This window comes from Micrasema longulum, unplaced genomic scaffold (assembly GCF_059751315.1).
Source record: "Micrasema longulum isolate JH-2025_06_02 unplaced genomic scaffold, ASM5975131v1 h1tg000948l, whole genome shotgun sequence".
Taxonomy (NCBI): Eukaryota; Metazoa; Arthropoda; class Insecta; order Trichoptera; family Brachycentridae; genus Micrasema; species Micrasema longulum.
Window position 1 is genome coordinate 500,341 of NW_028278139.1, and position 24,601 is coordinate 524,941.

At 31.5% G+C, this 24,601-nt stretch overlaps 1 protein-coding gene across 1 annotated transcript in view; it reads left to right on the plus strand.

Moving 5' to 3' along the window:
- Window positions 1–8,989, plus strand: part of LOC148277972 (uncharacterized) — a 180,087-nt gene extending 171,098 nt beyond the window's left edge. Inside the window, 1 exon segment of the mRNA XM_088232085.1 lies at window positions 8,906–8,989. Coding sequence (XP_088088211.1) covers window positions 8,906–8,989 — 84 coding nt within the window.
- The last annotated feature ends 15,612 nt before the right edge of the window (window positions 8,990–24,601 follow it).

Here is a 24,601-nt window from a genome sequence, read left to right on the forward strand (position 1 = left end):
CTTTCCTCTTTCCTCTTTTTTCCCTTTTCCCATTGAGTAAAAGTTTTGATTTAAGGTATGTAATTTATAAACAAATACGTTTATTCCTATTTTTATATATCTTTTGCTTTTTAATCTTTATTTTCTATTGAATATGTGATGTAACTTGAATTTTAAAAATATAACTTTAATTTTATTGGTTGGTTGGAATAAATTGCCATTTGGCAATAAGCCCGCCAATGTACAAATAACACTATGTACAAAAAGTTAAATAAATAAAATAACTTAAGCATGTTCATTATTGTTCATTGTGATAGCTCAAATGCTTAGCATGCTTTAAGGCATGTCGTTAGTTATTTGTGATTGAGCTACAGGGTTCTGTTTTTGTTTCACACAGAACTACGTTCTTCATCTGCCTGGACATAGTATTTTATACAATTATTTGTTATCAAGCCAGCATTTTACCATAATATTATGGGTCTGTCATTACTCATTACTTATTACTCATTGTCCATTATAGTTTCTTATTAAAATGTAATCATACACTTCAAGTGCCCATTACTTCTGTACTTATACTTACTCGGGTAACAAGACAGGGCTGCATTCTGTAATAGAGTTTTATCGACATTAATTTCTTCATTTATAAAGAGAATTCATGTGTTTACAAACAAATGCGCAAATGATATAGATATATTTACTACAACTCTTTAGAATTTTAAAAGACAGTGTATCAATTTATTATATCGAAATTTAAATACTTAAATAATACTTTGTTGTTTTAAATTGTATACCTTTAATAATTTATATCTGTATTCATAATAATTATTTTTCTACATTCTTCTAATTTAAAGATTCTTTTAAAATAACCGTTGGGAAAAAAATAACTTCTGTTCTCTCTACTGGAATATATGTATGTAAGTACCATATGTAAGATTAGTTTTTATATATTTTTATTTTCTTCTTCTTATTACTTCATTTTCAATTTTTTGCTAATTTTGTGTAAAATATATGTCTGTTCTTTATATATTAATATACGAGTGTGTAAAACATGTAAAAGCCTGCAAGGCGTTTGAATAAATAAATAAATAAATTTATTTGTGAGAAAATATTTAACTATGGAATACATCTAAACAGTCATTACGCATCTTTGATTGGTAGGTTTAACCATTTATATGACACCTAGTACAAAGTGGTACATACATACATATAATACCAGCATATTACAACAGAGATGAAGAACATTTTAGAGAAGGTAATATAGAAGTCTAGGTATCTACAGGGCCCTTGAACTGTCATTGGTTGGTTTAAGTGGCCACTTTACACACTGTGTAACATTCACCATTCTGCCATATTGTTGTTCATATTTGAACATATGTATTCCTTCAATTCTTTCAACTGTTGATGTATGTGTTGAAGTTAAAGAGTTGAAACCTCTATTAATGCGGGTGAGATTCATCTAATTGAATTGTTTCACCTACATACCAGGCAACGCCTGAAAATTTTATTTTGCTTAGAATTCTATATTACCTTCTCTAAAATGTTCTTCATCTCTGTTGTAATATTTTAATATTAACAGCTCCCCGGGAGTTGAATCCAGTCCTTGTCTCCAAAAATTTGGACAAAATCAAGAGATTGTTGATATAATACTAGAATTGAAGTATTTATTTTCTAAAATTTCATATTAATAATCATTCTTATGTCACAAGAGTATCGTATTAAAATACGCTGGCAGATCAGTCTACCACTCAGCTTTTTCAAATACAATATTATCTTCAAAATAAAAATTTATTAGGTTTGCAAAACAAAAATCAACACAACACACGTGTCCTTTAAAAGTTTAGATGATCACTTTCGTGTGTTTGAATACTCTTAAGGATATTAAATATATTGCCAAAAGATGGGCCGGGCCGTTTTAAAAAAGTTGAAAATTAAACAAAACTACGATATTATAAATGAACACGTGTAAAAAGGAACCATTTCCTAGTCATAAATAAATGTATTTTTTTATCATAAATTTTTAATTAGAAAAAAGTACCAATTTTTGATCATAAATAAATGCTTGAAATAAATATGTGCCAATTTTTACTCTGAAAAATATAATACAGAGAAGGTGCTATTTTTGGTGACCGACTCAAGTTTTAATTTCGGTTTCGGACAGCTTCGACCAATAAAACTAGTTTCGGCGACAGTTTCGGTTTGGGACAAAAGTTGGCCGAAACTTCGGCTCAGCTGAAACCTGCCATCTGGATGTGTCGAATTACGTTTGGTTGTACTCGGGTGCGTTTTATTGCTCGTGATTTTAAGTTCACGTGAGTTCTAAGATCTTTGTAAGTCTTTATGTCTTACTCTCAATGTTATAGATATATTCGCGAGCGATAGGGACGATTTCACTCATGTCGCAGGCCAGGCAAAACGCCAGTTGATCTCAGTTGCTCTCGGAGCTTCGCTAACGGTGGTCCGTTTGCTCGCACTGTGAGCGTTAGCAAATGTTTTTTTTTTCATGTTTTCAGCTAGTATATTTCAAATATTATCGCGATTGAAGCAATTACCTATGAATGTTCCATTTTTCGGATTTAAAATTCCTCGTTTTTGTGTGTGTGTTGACTACACAGTACCGAAATGCGCGGATTTGTTATAGTCGCACAGTAAGGGAAGGGTAATATGAACGTGGTTATGCAAAAAGCAGCCAGTCCACAATTTTGAAAAAATATATATTGGCGTTATCGAATTCAGGAAGGTCAATTCTATATTCTGCTTAAAACAGCCAGGCCGCTTTTATAAAAAAACTGTAAATATAACCTCCTGAAAATTGTATGATGTCAAAATGTCATAAAAATGAATGTCCCCTCATACATTCAGAGTTTGTATGATGTTTCATTCAATATTAGATCTGGCTGTCATTAAAATCATTGAATCTGGTCAAATTCTTTTTTGTATTATAATAAAATAAATACATGCATTATTTATCATTTGCCAAAGTAAAAAAGATTCCAACTGTTGTGTAGATCTAATTATTCACTCTTTTCACAAAAGTGCCATTGTCTCAGTTTTACTTTTCTATGGCTGGCTGCTTTCTGCATAAACAATGATCATATGTAGATACAATTTTACAACATAAATTTGTGCACACTTTTATGATTTAAAATTGTATAAATAAAAATCCCCAATCACCTGGACCGCCCCTGTAAAAATGCGTCACACAGTGCGCAGAGGCGTACTGTGGATTATAAAGCCACTGATTGGGTGTAATGTGTAGGTACTCCCGCTCACTATAACTGGTTCTTAATATTTAGACCATGAAGCCGAGTACTATTGTCTCCTTCATTAAAAATACAATCGTATAGAACATCCGCACACTCAAATCATTAGTGTCGTTATTCTGATATCAAATGTAACGCTTTCTTTTCACTACTTCGATCTTGTGTATTGATTAAAATAAATTATCAGTATTATGCGAACAAGAAAAATTTATTAGAATTCGACTAAAAAAACATTGTATCTTGTAATATACACAAATCGGTTAAAATCGTGTGGACCAATGCTAAATTTAAGAGCACGTCTAACATGTAGAGTAAGTAAATCCAAATTTAATGTGATTAAAACGTATTTTCACATAGAATGAGGAACTTCAGCAAACTTGCAAAAAATGTTTTCTTGCGTGGGGTAAAAATCAAAGAATTAAATTTTACGGTAAAATTTCTCAAAAATGTACTAAATAATAATAATATATAATATATTTAAAGATTACTTGCTATACTTGTTATTCCTTCTTTATTTTTTCTTTTTTCTCTTTTTTCTTTTTTCTCTGTTGCCATTGGCATGTTTTTATACTTTTAAACTACTTTTAATTACTTGTATTATATATGTTTTTAAAATCACTATATTGCTGCTCTTACTATAATGTGTCATTAATTTTGAAGATGTTTTTTAAATTGACCTAATTTAAATTTAAATTTACTGTCTTATATTTCAATTAAAGATTCTTCTCATCGTTTCTTTGAATCCCTTAAAATAAATATGTATTTATGTTTTTCCTTTTTTTAAAAAAATGTTATTACTATTCTATTTTACTTTTACATCTGAGCATGTTTTTCATTCTTTATTTCCATTCTTAATTCTTAATTACTCTCACAAATTTTCTTCATTTTTAATATTATTTCCATTTGTAAATACTCACTACAAACTACAAACCTTAAAATATATTTTTTCCACTTAAATTTTAATTTTTAAACAACTTTCATTTATGTTTTCTTTTTCCTTCTCCTTTTTATACTTTCATAATTAACCTTACATTTAATTGCTTTTTAATATGGAAACTTCACTGGTCCATTAGAATTAAGTCCAATTGTGTAAAATATTAAACTTTGTAACTGTACTGTATGTTTCCTGAATAAAAGAAAATAAAGAAAATAAAATAAAATAAATAAATATATATTTTAATAAAAACACACTACTTCGAATGACGTCACTGGTTCATATGAACCATCCAATGATATCAGAGTGTTTCCATACTTTCTCGGGTGTCCCGCAAGGCTCTAATTTAAGTCCATTGTTCTCAATTTTCATTAATAATATTCAAAATGTAATTTTGAGCTAGCGTTTTCTGTTGTTTGCGGATGACTTAAAACCATTCTTAAAGATGACAACTTCTGACGATTTTCGTCTTCTCCAAGCGGATATATCTAATATATCTGAATGGGGAAGGCGAAAAAAACTGAGGTAGAATGTTTTCAAGTGTTCGGTCACGTCCTTCACTAGGGCCCAAAAAACTCTATTTATTCGCGACAAAACGAATGACCAGATTCTGATACGAACATCGAATGTTAAGGATCTGGGCGTTAGATTTGTGAGCACCCTGTCATTTCATGAACATATAGAGACAATCAGTGGTAATGCATTGAAGATGTTAGGATTTGTTCTGCGTACTGCCAGGGTTTTCGAAAATACCCGCGTACTGAGAACCCTTTACAACTCCTTGGTGCAAAGTGGACTCGAGAGTGGCTCTATGATTTGGGAGCCACGTGAACTGAAGTACTCTCTTATGATAAAGAAAATCCAAAAGAAGTTTCTGAGATATCTCTGCATAAGAGAGTGCGGGTATTAACGTTGGCTCTACCCGATCGAGTTTCTCCAGGGTATGCTTGGCTACAGCAGTTTAGAGACTAGAAGGAATGTGTATCTGACTACACATTTTTATCGATTGTTGCGCGGTGTGATCGATAATTCTGAGATTATGATGAGCATTGGTTTTGGAGCTATGAAAATATTCTGGTGTGAAAACACCCTTTTAAATAAATATTTTATCAACCGTGTCGGGAATCAAACCCGAGACCTCTTGCATGGTAGGCAAACACGCTGACCATAACACCACGAAGCCGATAAATTATTTATTAATACGCGCTATCTTTTTTCAGACGCTCATTAACGATTTTCCTAGAACAGAATAATTTATGAATTACTGACTTAATAACTGTACGTACATTATTGGTGATAGTATGAAATTAATATTATTAAATTATTGGCTGCAAAATGTGGCTTATTTTTAATTACGCGGGGACGTAACCAGAGATTAATAATAATTTATGCATTGCAATGTTTCTAGACCAGTGGCTCTGAACTTTTTTGAAGTCAGGGAGCACTTTTGATCATAAGGAAAATTCACGGTACACCAAAACTAAAGATTCAAAAAACATACAAAGATAACTTTTATTAAAAATAAAACGGATTATTTTATAACAGACAAGTTAAAAATTACATTTATTTTAAAAATACATGAAAACATAAATACTCCAATGTAACTTTTTGCGGCGAAAATTATTTAATGTGACGCCTGAGCTTGTAGGCTTTTACAAATTTAAGCGATATTAGATCTGATATTTGATACTCTACTCTCATTTTTTGTTCCGAATTGCTAAGTCTTTCGCGTTCTTTCGTTTTAATATTGGTTAATGTCAAGAAACCTAGCTCCCACAAATATGAGGTTAAAAACTTTTATTTACATTTTAAAAATTAAAGACGCACTTATGTTATAAACAGCAAACATACAACACTATCGTAAAAACACACAAAAGATTATTTAATCACAGGGCCTGTCTATTAGCTATATAAACGCAATAACGCAAGGGGAATCCCCAGCGCGGAAGTGCTAGTAACTGTAGCCCTTAAAATATAACATGATTAGAATGACAGTTGTCAGAAAAACTGACGACATAACTTTGTAGTAACGTCTAAGGAGTGATTTATATTGACACAAAAATCATTCGTATTTGGTATGGTAATTTATTTTTTAATACAATGCTTGACTTTATCTGCTTTAAAACGAATAAAAAACTAAAATAAACCTAATAATTAACGATTAACAAATTACAACAGGGATGGAGAATACCTTAAATAAGGGAATATGGAAATCTAGGTATTTACAGGACTTATGACCTGTCATTGGCTGGTTTAAGGGGCCACTTTACACACTGTGCAACATTCACCATTTTGCCTATGTTTGAACATCCATATTTCTTCAATTCTTCCATTTGTTGATTTTAGTGAAGTTTTTTTTCTACGGACATTTGGACAAACTCAAAGATTGTAATTATTAACGACGTTTTTACAAGGTTACGCAAGACGGAGCCCTTTTTATAAGTGATTTCCAACGTCGGGAACTCCTGATAGGGCTCAATAAGAAGAAGATATTTTTTTCTAGTTTGATTATTTTTTAAATCATAATTTCGCTTTTGAATCAATAAATTGATAAAAAGTCAGACTTAAATTTCGTTTAAAATTATTTAACATCGTGTTTTTTATAAATCGATATAAGCTATGGTAAGTTTGTTCCCAAGAAAGTGCAGCCTTGAGAACAAAGTAAGACAGTATTTTAAGTGAAAAAAAAATCAGTTTAGAATCGAGTTGCGGTCCCGTGGCTACTGTTGTGGACTCATGGATCAGAGGACCAAGGTTCGAACCTCACTCTACCCCAACTTGATTTGCGTTTTCAAATGGCACTAATGGTCCCAAAATATAAATATTTGGGTGAATCATAAGAACGCAAATACGTATTTTTTATTTAAAAACAAAAAAACAATTAAAAAGTTAACTGTAAATAAATAGGATGGGTGCTATAGTAATTGGACACTCTAAATCTAATGGTCAAAAATAATTAAACTTAAGAATCTATCTCCACCATAAAAAATACACTTTTTTGGTGTTTTTTTCTTAAAATGAACGCATTAGATTTTTCGCTTTTAACCATTAGATTTAGATTGTTCAATTACTATAGCACACTTAATATAAAAAATAAAAATAAAATACACTATGAGCTCACATATTAAAAACACAAAAAACTACATGAGAAAGAATGAAAGTTTTTAATCGACTTTAACTGTGAGCTTAAAACAATTTTTTAAAAACGCTTTAAAATTTGTACTAAAAATATCTATATCGCTGGGTAATTTAATATGAAAGAAAATACGTACAAAATGACAGATATTTTATAATATCTACTGATTTAGAATCAGTCAATAATGTTCCAAAGCACCTTTCTCCAATTTGTTACATATATTACATACAACAAAAAACCTTAAAAATTCATAATCCATTGTTCGCGTGTCATATTTCATATTCAACTCTGGCGTACTGTATCAAAAATGCATTTTTCATATAATACGAAACAAAATCACAGCATTCTGAAGCCGTGGTCCTTTTAACAACTTTGCCGTTAATAGTCGGTTTTGTGTACGGAGAAATTGCAAAACGCTGCATGCTAAAAAAATCAAAAACAACTCATTCGTATTAATGCAGACATGCATTGAGAAACATTATACACGCTGTTGTATATTGTACATTTAAGTAAAATTCATAATATATTTTCTTTGTTTCGTGTCTCTTTTCGCGTGATAGATGTTTTTAACATAATGATAGTAATTTCGCATTTTGTATTTGTCCAATAATTCCATATGTGCATTTATAAAATTCAGTTTTAATTGGGACTTGTTATAATTTTTAGTGAAAGCGCCGTTTGCGAATTAATTGGTCGCATGTATCAAAGTTAGGCATGCATTTTTTGGACAATGCATCCAGTTTTCGGCATGAGTTAAGCAGAGTTTGCATGTGGACAATACAAAATAACAGCATCGATTGCGCAGGACGGGACACTGAGACAGTACAACAATTTGACCGCATTTCAAACCAGAGATATGTTGCCACCGAATAGTTTGATCAGTCACTCAATTGGGCGGCTAAGCTTTTTATTATATGCCGGAATTTAATTGAATGGATAGAACTTTTTGCCGAAAGGGCTGAACGTCACTTAGTCTATTTAATTTGAATACAACTATATTATTTGTTTTTTTTTAAATTAATTTTGATATCGAGACTTTACTGACATAATGTCTGTAAAGTCATTAGTAATGCATTAGTCTTGATATATTTCAAATATTTTTTAATATGGGTGCAAGGCGTTGATTAAAAAATTTATTATTTGCCTAGAATAAAGAAAACACTTTTAAAGTTGTAAAAAAATAAAAGAAAAGAAAGATGTGGAAGAAATAATGCGTTGAAAGAATAAAAAAGCTTTAAATGCGATTATCTCGGAACTTGTTTTAATGACTTAATGCATTCTGTTAGTAAAGCATCGATATGTGAAGTTAGGTTAGGTAAGGATAAGTTGGGTTAGTTTTAATATATTTTTTTTAAAGTTTTCTTACTTAACTTAATAAGTTATGTAAAAAAACTTTTTTTATTGAACTTAACCCATCCTAACCTAACCCGGCGGCTTTTGATTTGGCTGTATTCGAAGGGCTAGCTTTCAACCAGCCAACACGTTGAACGTTGAGTTATCTTAATTAATTCAATGAAAAACCTAGCCATTCAGCTGAATGCCGGCATTTCATGAACAGCCTAGCCGCTCAGTTGAGTGACTGATTTAACTATTTAGCGACGACATATGATACATGACGACGCGCGCGGCGGTGGGGGTAAATCATTGTCCGGCGGAGATAGCCTGCCCGTCTTTATCTAGAACTATGTATAATTCCAATGCCCTGTCCTCTAAATTTCTGTTCATACTGGGACAATAGATCGAAAGCTGGGACCAGACAGCAGGGGCGAATCGTTGAAATAAGCGATTATGCACAGCTTACCATTATATTTGACTTTCAATAATAACGTTTTATAGTAAATATGTTTATACGAAAATAAGTAAAATAATTGTTATTTATCATGAAACACCACCACCGTTTATATCTTCCTACAAAAAAATATCTACGAATCTATGATGAAACTAGCCGATACCTCAGCTTATTCCTCTATACAAAAAAGTACACTATATTTTACATCTTTAACCCAAGCCAGCTTCTTTAGTACTAAAACAAGCTTGCAGATTGCAAATATGATTTGAAGATTCTCTATTTGGAAGCTAGTATTTCGAACATTATTTCCGAAAGACTTTTTTTTTTTTGACAGGATACTGTTGACATATATTATGTACCACATAGGACATGTGGCGTTCGCAGTGGCCGTTTTTGGTATTATTAATTTTAAAAAGAATCGGCCAGTGCTCAGTGTTGACAGTTAAATCATAATGAAAATATCGGCTGAATGTCATTATGATATTTGTTAATAAACTTTTGTACAAGTTGTAATATTTCTATATTCGCGCCCAGTGGTGCATATGGATCTGCATTGTCATTTAAATTACAGCGCGTTTAGATAAATACAAAAAATGCATTTTAAATAAACCTAAATAAAAATTCGTAAAAATATGTCAAATTTTGTGTGAAATAAAACGTTGATTTTATGAACGTCATAAAAGAGGGGTTTCGATTTAAACGCCAAAATTTACATCCGATATCCATGGATTTCAGTACACGAAGCAGATTAAAATTCTGAAAAAAAAATCCGTATGTGTAGGGTACTACTTGCAAACCCGGCAAAATCTATCTTTCTTTATTTTGAGGAAATCACAAAAAACTTATACAATGCTTGACTTCAACTTTTTTTAAACTTATTTTTTTTTAACCAGTAAATATTTTATACGTAGGCAGTGATGACGTAAGCATGATTATATTAAGAAACAGTAGTGAAATAATAAATTCAATCTTGTACATTACCAACTTTGCAATACTCAAGTAGAGATTGCCGATAATTTAAAATTCAATTCTTACAAATTAAGCCGAATTTTTAACTGAGAATGTTAAAATTATTATAAAAAATTGTATTCTGAATAAGTTTTGATTAATATCTAACTTTTATTTTTTTCGGATTTTGCCGAGTTTGCAAGTAGTACCCTTATGTATGTAACTCAATTTCAGCTTATATGGGGCATGAATCACTTGGTCTTTGTACCCTCGAGATATAATGTATTATGTAATTAATAAATAAATAAATGTAGACGTAATTATCCCTTTTTAATTTTTTTTTATTTATTGAAAAAAATTCTTGATAAAATAGGTATCAAATTACAAAATGGTTGGTACATACATAATTAATCACTTTGTAAAGCGCCCTTGAGGTATTATATTACGAAAATGGCGCTATATAAGTTATCCATAATAATAATTATTATTATTATAACAATAACGGTTCTACCTCTCTAATAGAGTGAAAATTCGTGTTTAGAGAGGGAGTTTGTTTTACCTTTATTTTTATACATATAGTTTCAATAAACATATATTTTATTACTTAAAATTACATATAATATTCTAAAAGATACACAATTTTCCACTGTATGGAGATCAGGTTAGGGTGGGTCTCATGTGTTTTTTTCAAATCTAGATTTAAATGTTTTAATATTTGGTATTGATTTCATGACTTCTGGAAGATTATTAAAGTTTATTTTCTAGCACATGAATAATAATTTAAAGTTGCAGTTGTATTGCATCTGTGTAAAATTAAATTATTGGGAAATCTAGAAATTCGAGAATTTTGTAAATAAGTGCTTTTTTCCTTTGAAAATTTGCATAATAGATGCTTTTTTAAAGATGTCATCAATTGAAGGTATATCTAGTTCTTTGACAATTAAATTTGAAGGGTAAATTCTAGGTTTTTTGAAAGTATAATTAAGCTATGTTTTGTGGACGCAAATTTGTCTTGTAAGCTCCTCCCCAGCCTTTACATGAAATACTTATTTGCTTTTTTGCTTTTTTTATACACGGTTCTACAGGGTCATACTGCGAAACTTTAGAAGAACATTTTTTATAATTATAAAAACGAGTTTTTGTAAAAAAAACTATTAAGATTTTTAAAAGACTACCGTGAGAAATGTTCCTCTGAAGTTTAGCGGTCAAGCTCTGAAATACCGTGTGTATGTACGGAATATCACAGAATGAAGTTAAACTGTTTTTTTTTCGATTGCCCCTTTAAAAATATCAAAATGGCTTACTTTAGAGACTGTTAAGAATATTATGTGTAAATATGAATACCATGATTACATGATTATTTCAAATGCTTACACATTTATTACAAAGTAGGGTTATGCGGTTTAAATAACTAGAGTACGTAAAGTTGTGTTAAAATTTGCAGTGGTTCAGTGATTGCAAACTTGTTTGCCGCCTCATTGATCTAAATATTTCGCCTTAGATTCTTGATTTACGATCGAAATAATAACTTTTATTGGTGTTAATACTGCACGCGAGTATTACAATACTGATTAATGTTATAAATAATTTATTAATAACATGATTTTCTAAAACATTTTATTTTGGTCGTAATACCAATAATATTTGGCTGATTTTTCAAGCCTCATTTGCGTGAAAATTCACCTCAAGTGCGTTTTTCAATTATTTTACTAAGCTTACACCGGTGGTGAGCGGTAACTTTATTTACAGGTAAGCTATAAAAAAATATCATAAATTTGTACCTACATAGTACATAATCTAATATAAGTAATATAAAAACACTTAAGTTTGTCACTAAAAAAGTGTATTGTAATTTATTATATGTAGAAATAAAAGACAAGTGATACTTTAATCCACAAATCTGGAATATCCAGGGACCGGTTTCATCGCTTTCGCGACATATTCGAGACTGGTATCTTTAATTAGGAGTTTAGTGTATTTATGCAACACAGAGGTAAGGATAGAGAATTAAAAAATGTATGAAAGTAAATTTGTATAGTAAACATTCAAAAACAATTTTTTTTAAACAAAAAAACAACATCTCTCCATTTTTTTGTGAATGCATTCTCCTCAAATGCAACACTGGTAGATCAATGAATAAAATAATTATGATCCTTACTCTTTTTTACATATTAAATTGAAGATTTTAATATCTACGAACACGCACAGCGCAAAGATCTATATTTCTCTGAAAACTGCACGTAAATCGGTTAAGCCGTTAAGGAGGAGTTCGGTAACATTACACGTACAGAGGAATTAAATATATAAAGATATGTATGTATTTTTTAATATATATTTATGGTTTTTTAGCACAAAATTTTGACCAATCTCTTCTTTTGACCAGTCTGTTTTTTGGTTGGCTGGAAGATATTACTTTTAGCAATAAGTCTGCCTAAGTACTCATTCTTTGTACTTGAAGATTTAAATAAATATAAATAAATAAATAATTTGAATAAGTAAAAAATAAAGTTTATATTTGTGCATAAAGTTTATATTTGAAGCACTAACTTCGTGGTTACTCATTTTAATAATTATAAAAGCGATTCATAATAAGAAAAGTTTGCTTAGAAACCGGTCATTGGAAAAAAAAAAAAAAAAATAGTTGTTAAAAACAAAGTTGTTTCATTTATTTTATTATAAGTAAAAAATAAATACGATTTGAACACAACGGCGATAATTCTATATTTTGTCGTATTATCATAACATAGTAACTATTTATTGGCCATTAGAACCCATGACAAAATGTTTTTACAATCTATGTATGAACGAGTACAACTATCTTGATTTACTAGTAAAATGCGGTATTAGAAAATCGTATCTTAAAAAGGAAAATGTCGCTTACGGTTGTGTGGAAACTCACTTCGAAAGATGAACAATTATAATCTCGTTGGGACAAAAGAAACTAGAAAAATTAACAATGGAAGCCATTGGACATTATAAAATGTCGTTATGGTTCCAAATAATGGTTTTTATTTGGTTGTCATTCTGTTTCCGACCTTTCGTGACGTTACAAGTTTAAAAAATCCATAAATATCACAAAAACTGTCATGGATAAAACAGATGTGTCATTAGAATCTGAAGTAAGTCTTTTTACATACCTACAAATTTATTATTTTGGTTTCCATGTTATTCTTTTCGAGAAAACAACAGTTTACCGTATACAAAAGATACATTGTTATTCACTTTCCAACCAAAAGTCAACATCTGCTTTTCATTAAACCTTTCAAGAGCAACTTTTGTTTTTATGCCCCAATGTCCAGAATGTGTAGATTAGTCAAAACATCACATAACTTCTTTGGGATAGATCTTCCGGTTTTTCGTAGATCTCTTTGCCACTAAAACAGTGTGTGATGAGGATGGATTGGCATGGTTTAGCTCAAAGTCTTATATGATTATCGTTTTTATGAATATATTGCATAACATCATTTTATTGCCCTTGTAAGTCTTTGCCAAAAAAAGAGGAAAAAGGAAAGGAGAAGAGATTAAGGAAGATATATTAGGTAATTGGCTCAGGCCATATAATATATAAAAATAAAATTGATTAAAATAATGTGCCATTTATTGTTTTCTGCATATAAACAATCAGAGCAAACTACATAAGGTGTTTTATATTCTAAAACTCGTTGTTTTAATATGAATATATTCAATATTCATCAACAATATTTAGAGTATGTCCATGTTTGTAAACAGGCTGGATTTCCTGCCTGAAGAGTTATTTAGATATCTTTTTGTGGCAACATAGTGGAAAAATATTATCGTGAGAAGAGATATGTAGGTCTAAGCATTTACAGGGCTTATGACCTGTCATTGACTGATTTAAGTGGCCACTTTACACGCTAAGTGACATTCATCATTATGTCTATGTTTAAACATCCACGTTTCCTCAACTCTTCCATCTGTTGACTGTTGTGAAGTAAAAGAACTGAAACATTTATCACGTGGATGAGATTCATCAAGATAAAGGTTTTAGTTGCAACAAATTTAGATCAATATTTATCTCTTGTTGGTGATCGCGTTTACGTTGAATTCGTTCCGACAATTCGGCTACCATTACAGGAGCCATCTTCAGGGTAAACTGTTAAGTTGATATTAGTGACCGTAAAAACCTTTACCCTTATTAATATTAAACTCATTTTAAGTATACGTTAAATGCCTTAACTAGCTATGCACAACACTCTTTATTCTATCGTTTTTGCTCTAACTATAATGCTTTTCTTTCATCTATTGATATATTTTACATGCCCCTTAATTCATTTAAAAATAAATTAAGACTTATTATTTCTGGCTGCGATACGATCCCACTTACTATTTAATGATGCACACACCTGAACACTTACTCCTACACTAATACACATAAACACACATCTACGCTTACTTACTTACTTACTTACTGTCATACAAATACACACAAACACATCATTTTGTTGTAACACAATTTAATAATACGGGTATATATGATTTTTATTTAGAAACTTCGCTGGTCTGTCTTTAAACCGTATTTAAAAAAAAAATGCTATGATATCATTGTCGACTGTTTGTTTCTTTAAAATAAATAAATAAATCAATAACACGTCCACAGACTCATTTTGCTAAATAATAAGTAAAGATTTCGTAGACTTTTATTTGTGTTTTTGTACGTTTAAAATGATAAAAAAAGGCATATTTCTTAAAACGTTTCATATGTTGTCCACTCGTACGACCTTTTGGCCATCCGCGGCCCTTTTTTTGAAGATAATAATGCATTTTTCATAAATCCCCGGTTCGTTTTTTTGTTCCCGGGTCCCTGAATCGTTAAAAACCCAGGAATCGATATAAAGTTTCGCCACGGCGTTTGATAGACAGTAGGCAAATATTTTGATTCGTTTGTAGATCTTGGAAGTGTTGATATCTTCCCAGTAATAATTATTGAAATTAATTGTATTATTTGCAATGCACTTGGTTACGTTTTGTAATTCAAGTATTTCGTTAGTGATATAAACGTGTATTTTGAAATGTGTAATGAGCAAGTAATTTTAGTTAAATTCACACGTCCAAATCCGAATTTCCGGGTACAAAATAGGAAAAATATACAACGTAACACTCTGTAGTGTCTTGTTTAATGGTTATGTAATTTTATATAATTTAATAATTAAAATTCGTTTATGCTAATCAATAATACTTTTTTTATATATTAAGCTGTGAATTTCGGTTGCATTTCCGTTCATTATGTTTTACTGAGACGTGATTTTGTTCACCTGTAATTGTTGAGTATTTGTCGACGTGTGTAATTTATTTATTTATTATAAATGCGGCCTAATCCAACACAAAAATTACAACAGGTATGTAGAAATATATGCACAAGAAACTGAACTGAACTGAGCAAAGACAAAATAAGGCAATGAATACTGGTATACAATTTTATTTTATTTTTATTTTTAAGGAAAAACAACAGTTGTTATTTAAGAATACAAAATATAAAAAATTGTATTTTCACAAATATCATGAGAGAACATGGTACACAGTAAAGAGAAAAATAATATATTATATAAGACATAAGAAACAGCTCGTAAGAAAGTTAAGGGATGAGGAAATAGAGTGGAGGGGTGGAGGAGAGGGTTTTTCATAATATAGTTGACCAATTCAAAATTTTGATATTATAATAAAATAAACATAATTAAAGGAACATAAACTTATTACACACTGACAAATGTTTAATTTTACAGTGTTTCAAAAAGTTTTTCAAGTCACAAAATTTTGTATTATAAATATCTAAATGGGGACAAAGTAAATTGAATTTGAAGCAGCTACTATAAATAAATGAGTTTTGAACACAATTTATTTTGGGCAATAAATTATTAAAAAAATGAACTTGTCGTGTTGACTTTACGGGACAATTGATTGAAATACGCTCCAAGAAATATGGACTATCGATAAAATTGTTTGAAATTTCGAAGAGGAAAGTCAGATCAGAAATGCTTCTACGTTTAGTAAGGGAAGTTAACTTATGAAAGGAAGAAGAGTCTTCGTACGAGTCAAAATATGTAAGAGATTTAGAAGATCCAGAAGTTTAAGGAATCTATTCCGTATTTTATCTAGTTGTGATATATAAATTGTATATCGAGGATTCCAAACAACAGATGCAAACTCAAGATGGCTTCGAACGTATGCATTATATAAGATTTTGAGGGATGCGGTTGTTTTTACCTTTTTTTTTACCTTTTTTTTTGCACCACAACAGGCCAGGAGGCCTAATTACAGTGTTGAATTACATTACAGAGCACCCAGGCTTGAGAAAAATCACATTTTAATTTTTGTGTTCTCACCGGGAATCGAACCCGGAACCTTCCGTGCGTGAGTCAAGCGTCTTGACCACTACACCACGGAGGCCGCCGAGTGCCATACTTTTGAATGGTTGAGTGGTGCGTATAATAAAAAAGCTCAGATTTCTGTAAGCCTGTAAGATTTATAGACGCCTGAATATGGGAATCAAATAATTTATTTATAATTACGATCAACATTAAAGACTTCGAGCTTACCCATGCCAATCTACATATCTTCATCCCATAGTGTTTATGGCGAAGATATCTACAAACCGGAAGATCTATCTTAAAAAATTCCAAGTTGTGTCACAAATCGACTAATATACACATTCTGGACATTGGGGCATACAAACAAAAGTTGGTCTGAGAGGATTTAATAAATAGCAGATTTTGCCTTCTGGTGACACGGTTGGGAACACGACAACAGAGATGGGACATCACTTATAGCATTAAGTATTTTTAAAATGAATATAAGGTCCATCTCCGTTCAACGTTTCTCCAATGAAGACAGATTAAGAAATCGCTCTATTTCAAAATAAAAATAATTACCCCTCTGATGTGTGGTAGGTAGGCTCAATTTTTCTTGCATCCTTCGTTGAAGACTTTGTTTTTCATTAAAATATTCGTTTTATTGCTGTACGTCTCGCGGTATGATGATCAGCGCGTTTGGCTACCCGTGCAGGAGGTCAGAGCATCGAATTTCGACATGATTGATTTAAAATATTAGTTAAAAAAATATGCTTTTACACAATAATATTTTATACACATGGGACGGGCATCCGTCACGTGAGACTGGTCATCTTACCTTTATGTAACAAAGATGGTAGAGATACGCCGCGGTTGGTGTATGATGCGGACAGGGAAATGATGATTTTTTTATTTTTTTTTGTTTGAAACTTTTTCCTGATCAACAAGGTATACCAGGGCTGGTTTTCCAAACGCTCTCGCGGCCGTATACATGACGGATGAATCGTTCGCTTCCAAGTAAATAGGGTTGGGGTTCGAGTCTCCGTGGGTACTAGTTTTTAGCTATCACCTTTTTTTTAGTGCATATTTTTTGTAAATCAAATGTTTGGGTTAAATTAAAAAATACTTTTACAAAAACTATTAGCCGCTAGCGTCATTTGTTGTAGATTTTTTATCAAAAATAAAATAAACCTTTTTTTATGTGCCATACTCTACAGCTATGTCTATTTTTTCCGAATTTTCGCAGCTTACCAATCTAAAAACTCACCGCTCGTACTGGTATACCCCGTTGTAAGCCAAGCAATTGTGGTTATTTACTTTAAGATAAAAATAAAGAAATACACTTGCATTATGTTTATATATAATATACACTCGTTTATACTGTATTATATATAAAAGACAAATTAAAACAATATGAGTGAATTTATGGTTATTTTTTGTAATGTTGCCATCACCAGCCAGTTGAATTTCCAATCCACGATATGCGTCAACCTCTTGGACTCCCCACGACATATGCCATCAAATAGCGAGATCAACACTTTCTTCACAACACTACGACCTTTCGTTATAAACTATTACCAAAGTAATAGTGCTGCCTTCGTGCCAAAGCAGTGTTGACCCCTTCTCTTAATATCGGGTTTCCGATAGGGGCGCTCGAACTTTGACAGTAATGGCGGCCATGTTGGTGAAGCTACAGCTGTCAAATTTAAAGATAATAGTCAATATTGGACAAATCATCGTAGAAAATTACATTGCTGAGTAACGCGTGTAAATCATTAAACTTTACTATCAAAATTAGTCCTGTGTTCGAGGTAAGTTCGTTCGGAAAATTATCTACAGCGACGAGGCCCATTTTCGGAAAAATGGCTAAGTGAACAATCAAAATTGTTGAATTTTGGGAGATAACAATCCACATGAGATCCATCAGTTGAGAATACTTGCACAATGCCACTGTTTGGTGTGGATTTTGACTGGTACCTGAAGCGCAAGACTGATCGTATTGCCTTCATGTAACTAAAATGATTCAGATACACTGCGATCGGTGTACCAATGCAACTCCCTATGCACCATTAGATGCGGAAAGAAAATGATGATGATTGTTTCAATGAATTTTCGGAAGAAGCAATATAATAAATTGAAATGTATTAAACTCACGACTCAAAGATCCGTGGTTCGAATCCCACTCTACCCAACTTGATTCCCATTTTCAAGTTATTCATAACTTGTTTAAAATGGCCCTCAAAGTTAAATATTTGGGTAAATCATAAAAACGCAAATATTTATTTTTTAAATAAAAAAATTAATGTTAATAATTTAAATAAAAAAAATAAATGTTAATAATTTAAGCTACAGACAAACTAATATAATGTTTTTACCGTTCGCATTTGCCTAAGTTTTCATTTATTTATTTTTATTTATTAATTTTAATTGTTTGTTTTGTCTCGGTGGCCTCGTGTCGTAATGGTCAGCGCGTTTGCCTACCGTGCGAGAGGTCTCGGGTTCGATTCCCGACATGGTTGATATGGAATATTTATTTAAAAGGTGTTTTTCACACTAGAATATTTCTTAGTCCTTGGACTGGTACCTGAAGCGTAAGACTGATCATCTTACCTTCATGTAACAAAAAATATCAATATACACTGTGATTGGTGCACTAATGCAAAATCCTATGCCCCATTAGGTGCGAAAAGGGAAGGATGATGACGATTTTTCTTTTTTACTATTTTCATTATTTCATGTTTTTGGTCAGACTGTAAGAAATTACTTGTGGCAATCTGTCCGCCATTTAACCGTGCATACTTTTGTTTTATTTTTTAATGTATTTATCACATCGTATACATTATATTATGGTTAATGAATATTTATTAACATTAATATGTATTGGAAATATATCGATCCTATTTAATATCCGTTTCGATTCTTAGGAAAAATAGTATTTTATCGAATGCAAGTAAAAACATTTACACCATAAAGGTGCCGGTTCTCCACAGAGATCCGGGCGGATCTATAATACTACTCTGCCATACGGTATTAACAATATTCTTGTTAATCTACTTTGCCACTAAACTTGCAGACTTCTGCCGCGAGTTGCAAACAAGTTCAAGTCTACTCTATTCCAGTATATATACCCATTTTGGGATATTCGTGTCGCAGCGAGAAAAGTATATTTCTCCATTTAGACGTATTGCGATCTCGTTCAGAATGATTTTATGGAGAAATTCTAACTCGATTAACGATTATTTGTCTTAGCTAAACTAAGACGAAGAGAAACATTTCCCAGAAGTAATAATTGTATAATAAATCATATGTTATTTTTGTTTGTTTTTCCTTTATTAACAGAAAGACGTGTCGAAAATGCTAACTTTCGTGTATTTCACATTCCATTTCAAAGACTAATAATAAAATAAAAAAATACTTCATTGTACAATTCCTAAAATTTTCAATATGATTCCTTAGCAGATCTTAAGGTGATTTTAAACGAAAATATGAAACTAATTATTCATAGTAGGCGCTTTTATAGTGTTTAATTGAAAAATGCCATTTTTACGTTTATTTTCCATGTAAATTCGACAAAACTTGGTTTGCGGAAAAATTTCACTAAATTGGTTGTAACAAATACTATAACAACATAATTTAGCTCCTTTTCACAAAATGGTGTACAAAACAAAAAATAAAAAAAATATTTTTTGTTTTTAGAAAATGGTGTACAAAACAAAAAATATTTTCCCTTTTCGAGCCTAATGGTGCATAAGGAACTGCATTGATACACCAATCGCAGCGCATCTTAATCATTTTCGTAACATGTAGGTAAGATGATCACTACTTAAAAAATCACTATTTTACATAAAAAAATCTTTATAGGTTGAAATTATCTCATTTTTAAAAAAAATGGTTGGAAATTGCCCAATGACAGAATCGTGTTTCCCGAACATTTTGTTCAATGTAACTCTCGTGGCTTATCCTTTAAGATAATTCTAAATGAAAATATGAAACTAATTATTAATAGACTATTATCATTTTTTATTGAAAAATTCAATTTTTACATTTAATTTCAATGGAAATTTTACAAACATTGGTTTGCGGAAACTTTACACTATATTGATTGTAACAAAAATCATAGTCTTTTTCACAAAAATAAGATAAGTTATTTTTTGTTTTGTACACCATTTTCTGAAAACGGCCGACATTATATTGTTATGGTTTTTGTTACAATCAATATAATGTAAAGTTTCCGCAAACCAAGTTTTGTAAAACTTCCATTGAAAATAAACGTTAAAATTTCATTTTTCAATAAAAAATTATAAAAGCGCCATCTATGAATAATTAGTTTAATATTTTCGTTTAGAATCACCTTAGGGTATAGATATTATGTATTGTTTTCGTAAATTTTCGAGGAAAAAAATATGTTGTTAAACGTTTGTAAAAAAAAACTATCAATTAAATCCGAGGACAGACGCAGCAGCCTGTACAACGTGCCTTAAGTGCTGCGGACACCTCTGGAGAGTCGTAAACCCAAGTTTATGTTTTATTTATTTACACCTTTTATCAACATACAATTCCATGTTCACTTTGCCCAGCTAACAAGGGTACATACCTCGTTTCAAGTTAATATATGCATTCTAATATATGATAATAGTTAACAAATTAATAGAGAGCACAGACAAATAAAATATAAACTTATTCGTATACACATTTTGATACATATACATAAACACATATATACACACACACACACACCCTAACACCCAGAAGCAGAAGCTTGGGTGAAGATCTATGCGACATCCCATCGGTGATAGGTAATAAAGAACTCACACGAGAGGTAGTATTATACATGATCAATATAGTGCAGGCTATTGGTAAAATAAACCAAAGTAGGGAAGAAAATGCCGAACACTCCTCTAGTGGAACGGGAGGCCTGTTGACTACTGCCAACAGGCCGGCTTCTCCTGAAGAGTTTTGAGTGGTTTCCTCTCCACATAAGCAAATGCTGAGAAGTTCCTGATTAGCCCACATTAGTATATCCCTCCTGATCCCAACAGTTTAGATAAATTTAAAGAAATTTAATTGCAGAAAAATCCACTTTTGAAATATAAACCTTGTATATTATAAGCAAGGTAAATAATAAAGCAACTCCTATATAAAAATTAAAAAAAACACCCTAACACCCATGCGCATACACATACATACATTCATAAAAACATATACAATTTATGTATGCGAAACTTCATGGTTGTCATCTATAAATATATATTTTTTAATTAATCCTTATTTTCATATTTTATTTTCGACATCCAGTAAGAACCTCCAATCCGTGACATGCATCAACTTTTTCCCTACGACCAATGTCATGAAAGAGCGAGGTCATTGACAACACTCCCGTCTTTCCACGATTCTGGAAAAAGGTTATGGACCTTTTTGCTTACATAATAGAGTTGTCTCGATGCCAGAACAGTGTTGACCCCTTAACTTAGTATCAGATCCCTATTAGAATATCTTATATTATAGTTTTGGTTGACGCTTGGGTAAATGTCTCTATTTATGTGTGTAACCACTACCGTTCTCAATAAATACTGTTGAATAATATTCAGTACTCTGAATTCTTTGAAGAGCAAGTCACTTGGATAGCGAAATGTTTTTTTTAAGTTGTCTCGTCTTCACACCCACGGGCTTCCACAGTCCTGGAAGTTCGTCGATGGCGAACTTTCAACCTTGTTCGGTGGATCTAAGGGACGTGGAAGGAGGTGAAAGTGCCGGCTAGCGATTGGGTCTCCTGCAGTCTGACTCTAAGTTCGCGATAATTTTACACGAGCTCGTGTTAATAGTGGTGCTATTCTGAACCACTCTCGCGGCACGAGAAAACGGTTTTTACATACAAAATACACGAGATAATACGGCCACGAGAGCGTTTGGAATACCAGCCCAGAATACGGATTTGAATTTACGTTCGAAGTAAAGCACGGCCGTGTTAATTTCAGCCTCAACTCGCGATAGCACGGACTCAGAATCAGACCGCAGGAGACGTCTGGCGATGTCCTCGTGCTCCGCTTAGCAGTGGATGTGGAGAAAAAAGAAAGGAATAAAAATGCATTTTCGGGTTGCCCTGACTTCCTCGTTCAGAGACGCGAAATTGATAGAATTAATTGTATATTTTCTCATGTCTGGAGAAAGTTCTTCGCCGCCAATCTACCACGGTCTACCGTCCGCCTGATGCTGCGATATACGAGCGTTTGTATCTTCTCTTTATGTCTGCGTATAATAATTGGTCGACCGTTATCGGAGTATGAATTTATTACTTTTGTGTGCAATCATCTTATTGGACTAACATACTGTATCGGTAGTTCCGTTTATCAAACGCAATCGAAATCAACAATAATGTTTTGAGTTTGTCAAAATTTTTGTAGACAAGGGCGAATATATTGTTTTCAATGTTTAAAATAAATATTTCAGAACCAAAATTTATTTACAAGTAATTCAAATAGATAAAGTCAAAGAAGGAATCGTGTGTTAGAAATACCACGTTGTAAAACGAGGCTCGCACAGAGACATGCATATTTTATAGGCCTAAAATTTTTTAATTCTTTTTTACTGATAATATTTCATTGATTCGAAGCTTTCAAATTTTTCCGTATTTTAAAAAACACGCACTATCCTGAATTCAACTGAATGAACTCTTTTTTTCTATGATTTATTTTGTTGCCCTTTAATAATAAGGAATATTTTTGTGTTTTTTTATATATTTTTTTCCCTTTTTTAATTACTATGAAAAAGTATCATATAATCTTTTACAGAATATTTTATTTTCTCTTTCTTATGTTACACAAAAACATTATAACTGTCTATTTATTATAGGAGCAAAAATTCATGAACATTTTCTTGAATACCCACGAACATGAACATGAACATGGTATTTTTTTGTTTACTATTTCTACTGTGAATATGTATTTGATAGCTATGTAATTATCCTTTATTTTGTAATACTCTGATTTACCTCTTATGTACTAAAAAACTTTCTTGAAATTTCAACGCGGTGTTTATTTCCGATCGACTTTTATCGGGATTGTACTGCCTTTGAAAAACTTGACTTCTTGGGTCGTTGGCCAAAATATTGTTCCTATAATGTGTGTTCGTGTTACGGACAATGAGTTTCGTCTCGCGTTGCGTTTTAATCAATTAATTCTAAATTTCGTTCATATCATTAGCCAATACTCGGAATTTTCATACAAAAAATATTCATTTTGGTTTTTCCTAACCAAATGGCGACAATACAACGTCAATATAGCAGTGGCGAATGGTAATTTTATTTACAGGTAAGCTATAAAAATATCATATATTTGTACCTACATTGAAGGTACATAATATAATGTAAGTAATACATAGTATAAATTGATATTTTTCTGTGGTTCCGTGTGATACAACAACTCTCATCCATGAAATCAACTCAAAAGATGTATTTTTGTGATATATTATATTATATATGTAGATATATTATCCATTACTTAAAAATATCATTCATTAAAAAATAAATAAAAAATATCACTAAGAAGTCAGTCGATATTAGGTGTTTAATTGAAATGCCAACTGGCCGCATTTTTCTAGTAATTGCTAGTGCTGAAAACGGCCGCGTGGAGCGCTATATGTCCTGCAATATGACGCATGAAAGTAATTATGGTCTTATGTCAAAAGTACCATCTCAAAGAAAAATAGTCCTTATGAAACAATGTTTGAAATACTGTTTTTCAAATCAAGAATTTTCAAATAATTTGTGTAATCTACAAGTTTAATCTAGGAGAAAAAACCCGCACCGGGGTTAATACATTCAAGATATAGTATACTTGGCTCTCCGCAGGCGCTGGGCGCGCTTCATTAAAATTTATATTTATATTAGGATTAAAATACAAATGGTGGAAATGATTTATAATAAATGGTAATTTTTATTTTTTTTAGTAAATAAAGTTAAATAAAACATTATTATGGTTAGTCAAATATAATGGTAAGCTGTGCATTATCGCTTCTATACACGGTTCGCCCCTGCAATATAGCACCTATTTTCGTCTACGAAGCGAATCGTGGCACTTTACTAGGGCGCAAAAAGCATGTTTATAACAGAGTTTGAAATACATGTACATATATATCACTGATACATATCACACGATATAAGTTATGACATATCTGAATTATGTTTAAAATTTAGTAGGTGTCTGTTTATAACACACTTTTGTGCAATTTCTAATGCATGGATAGCATTTTTTC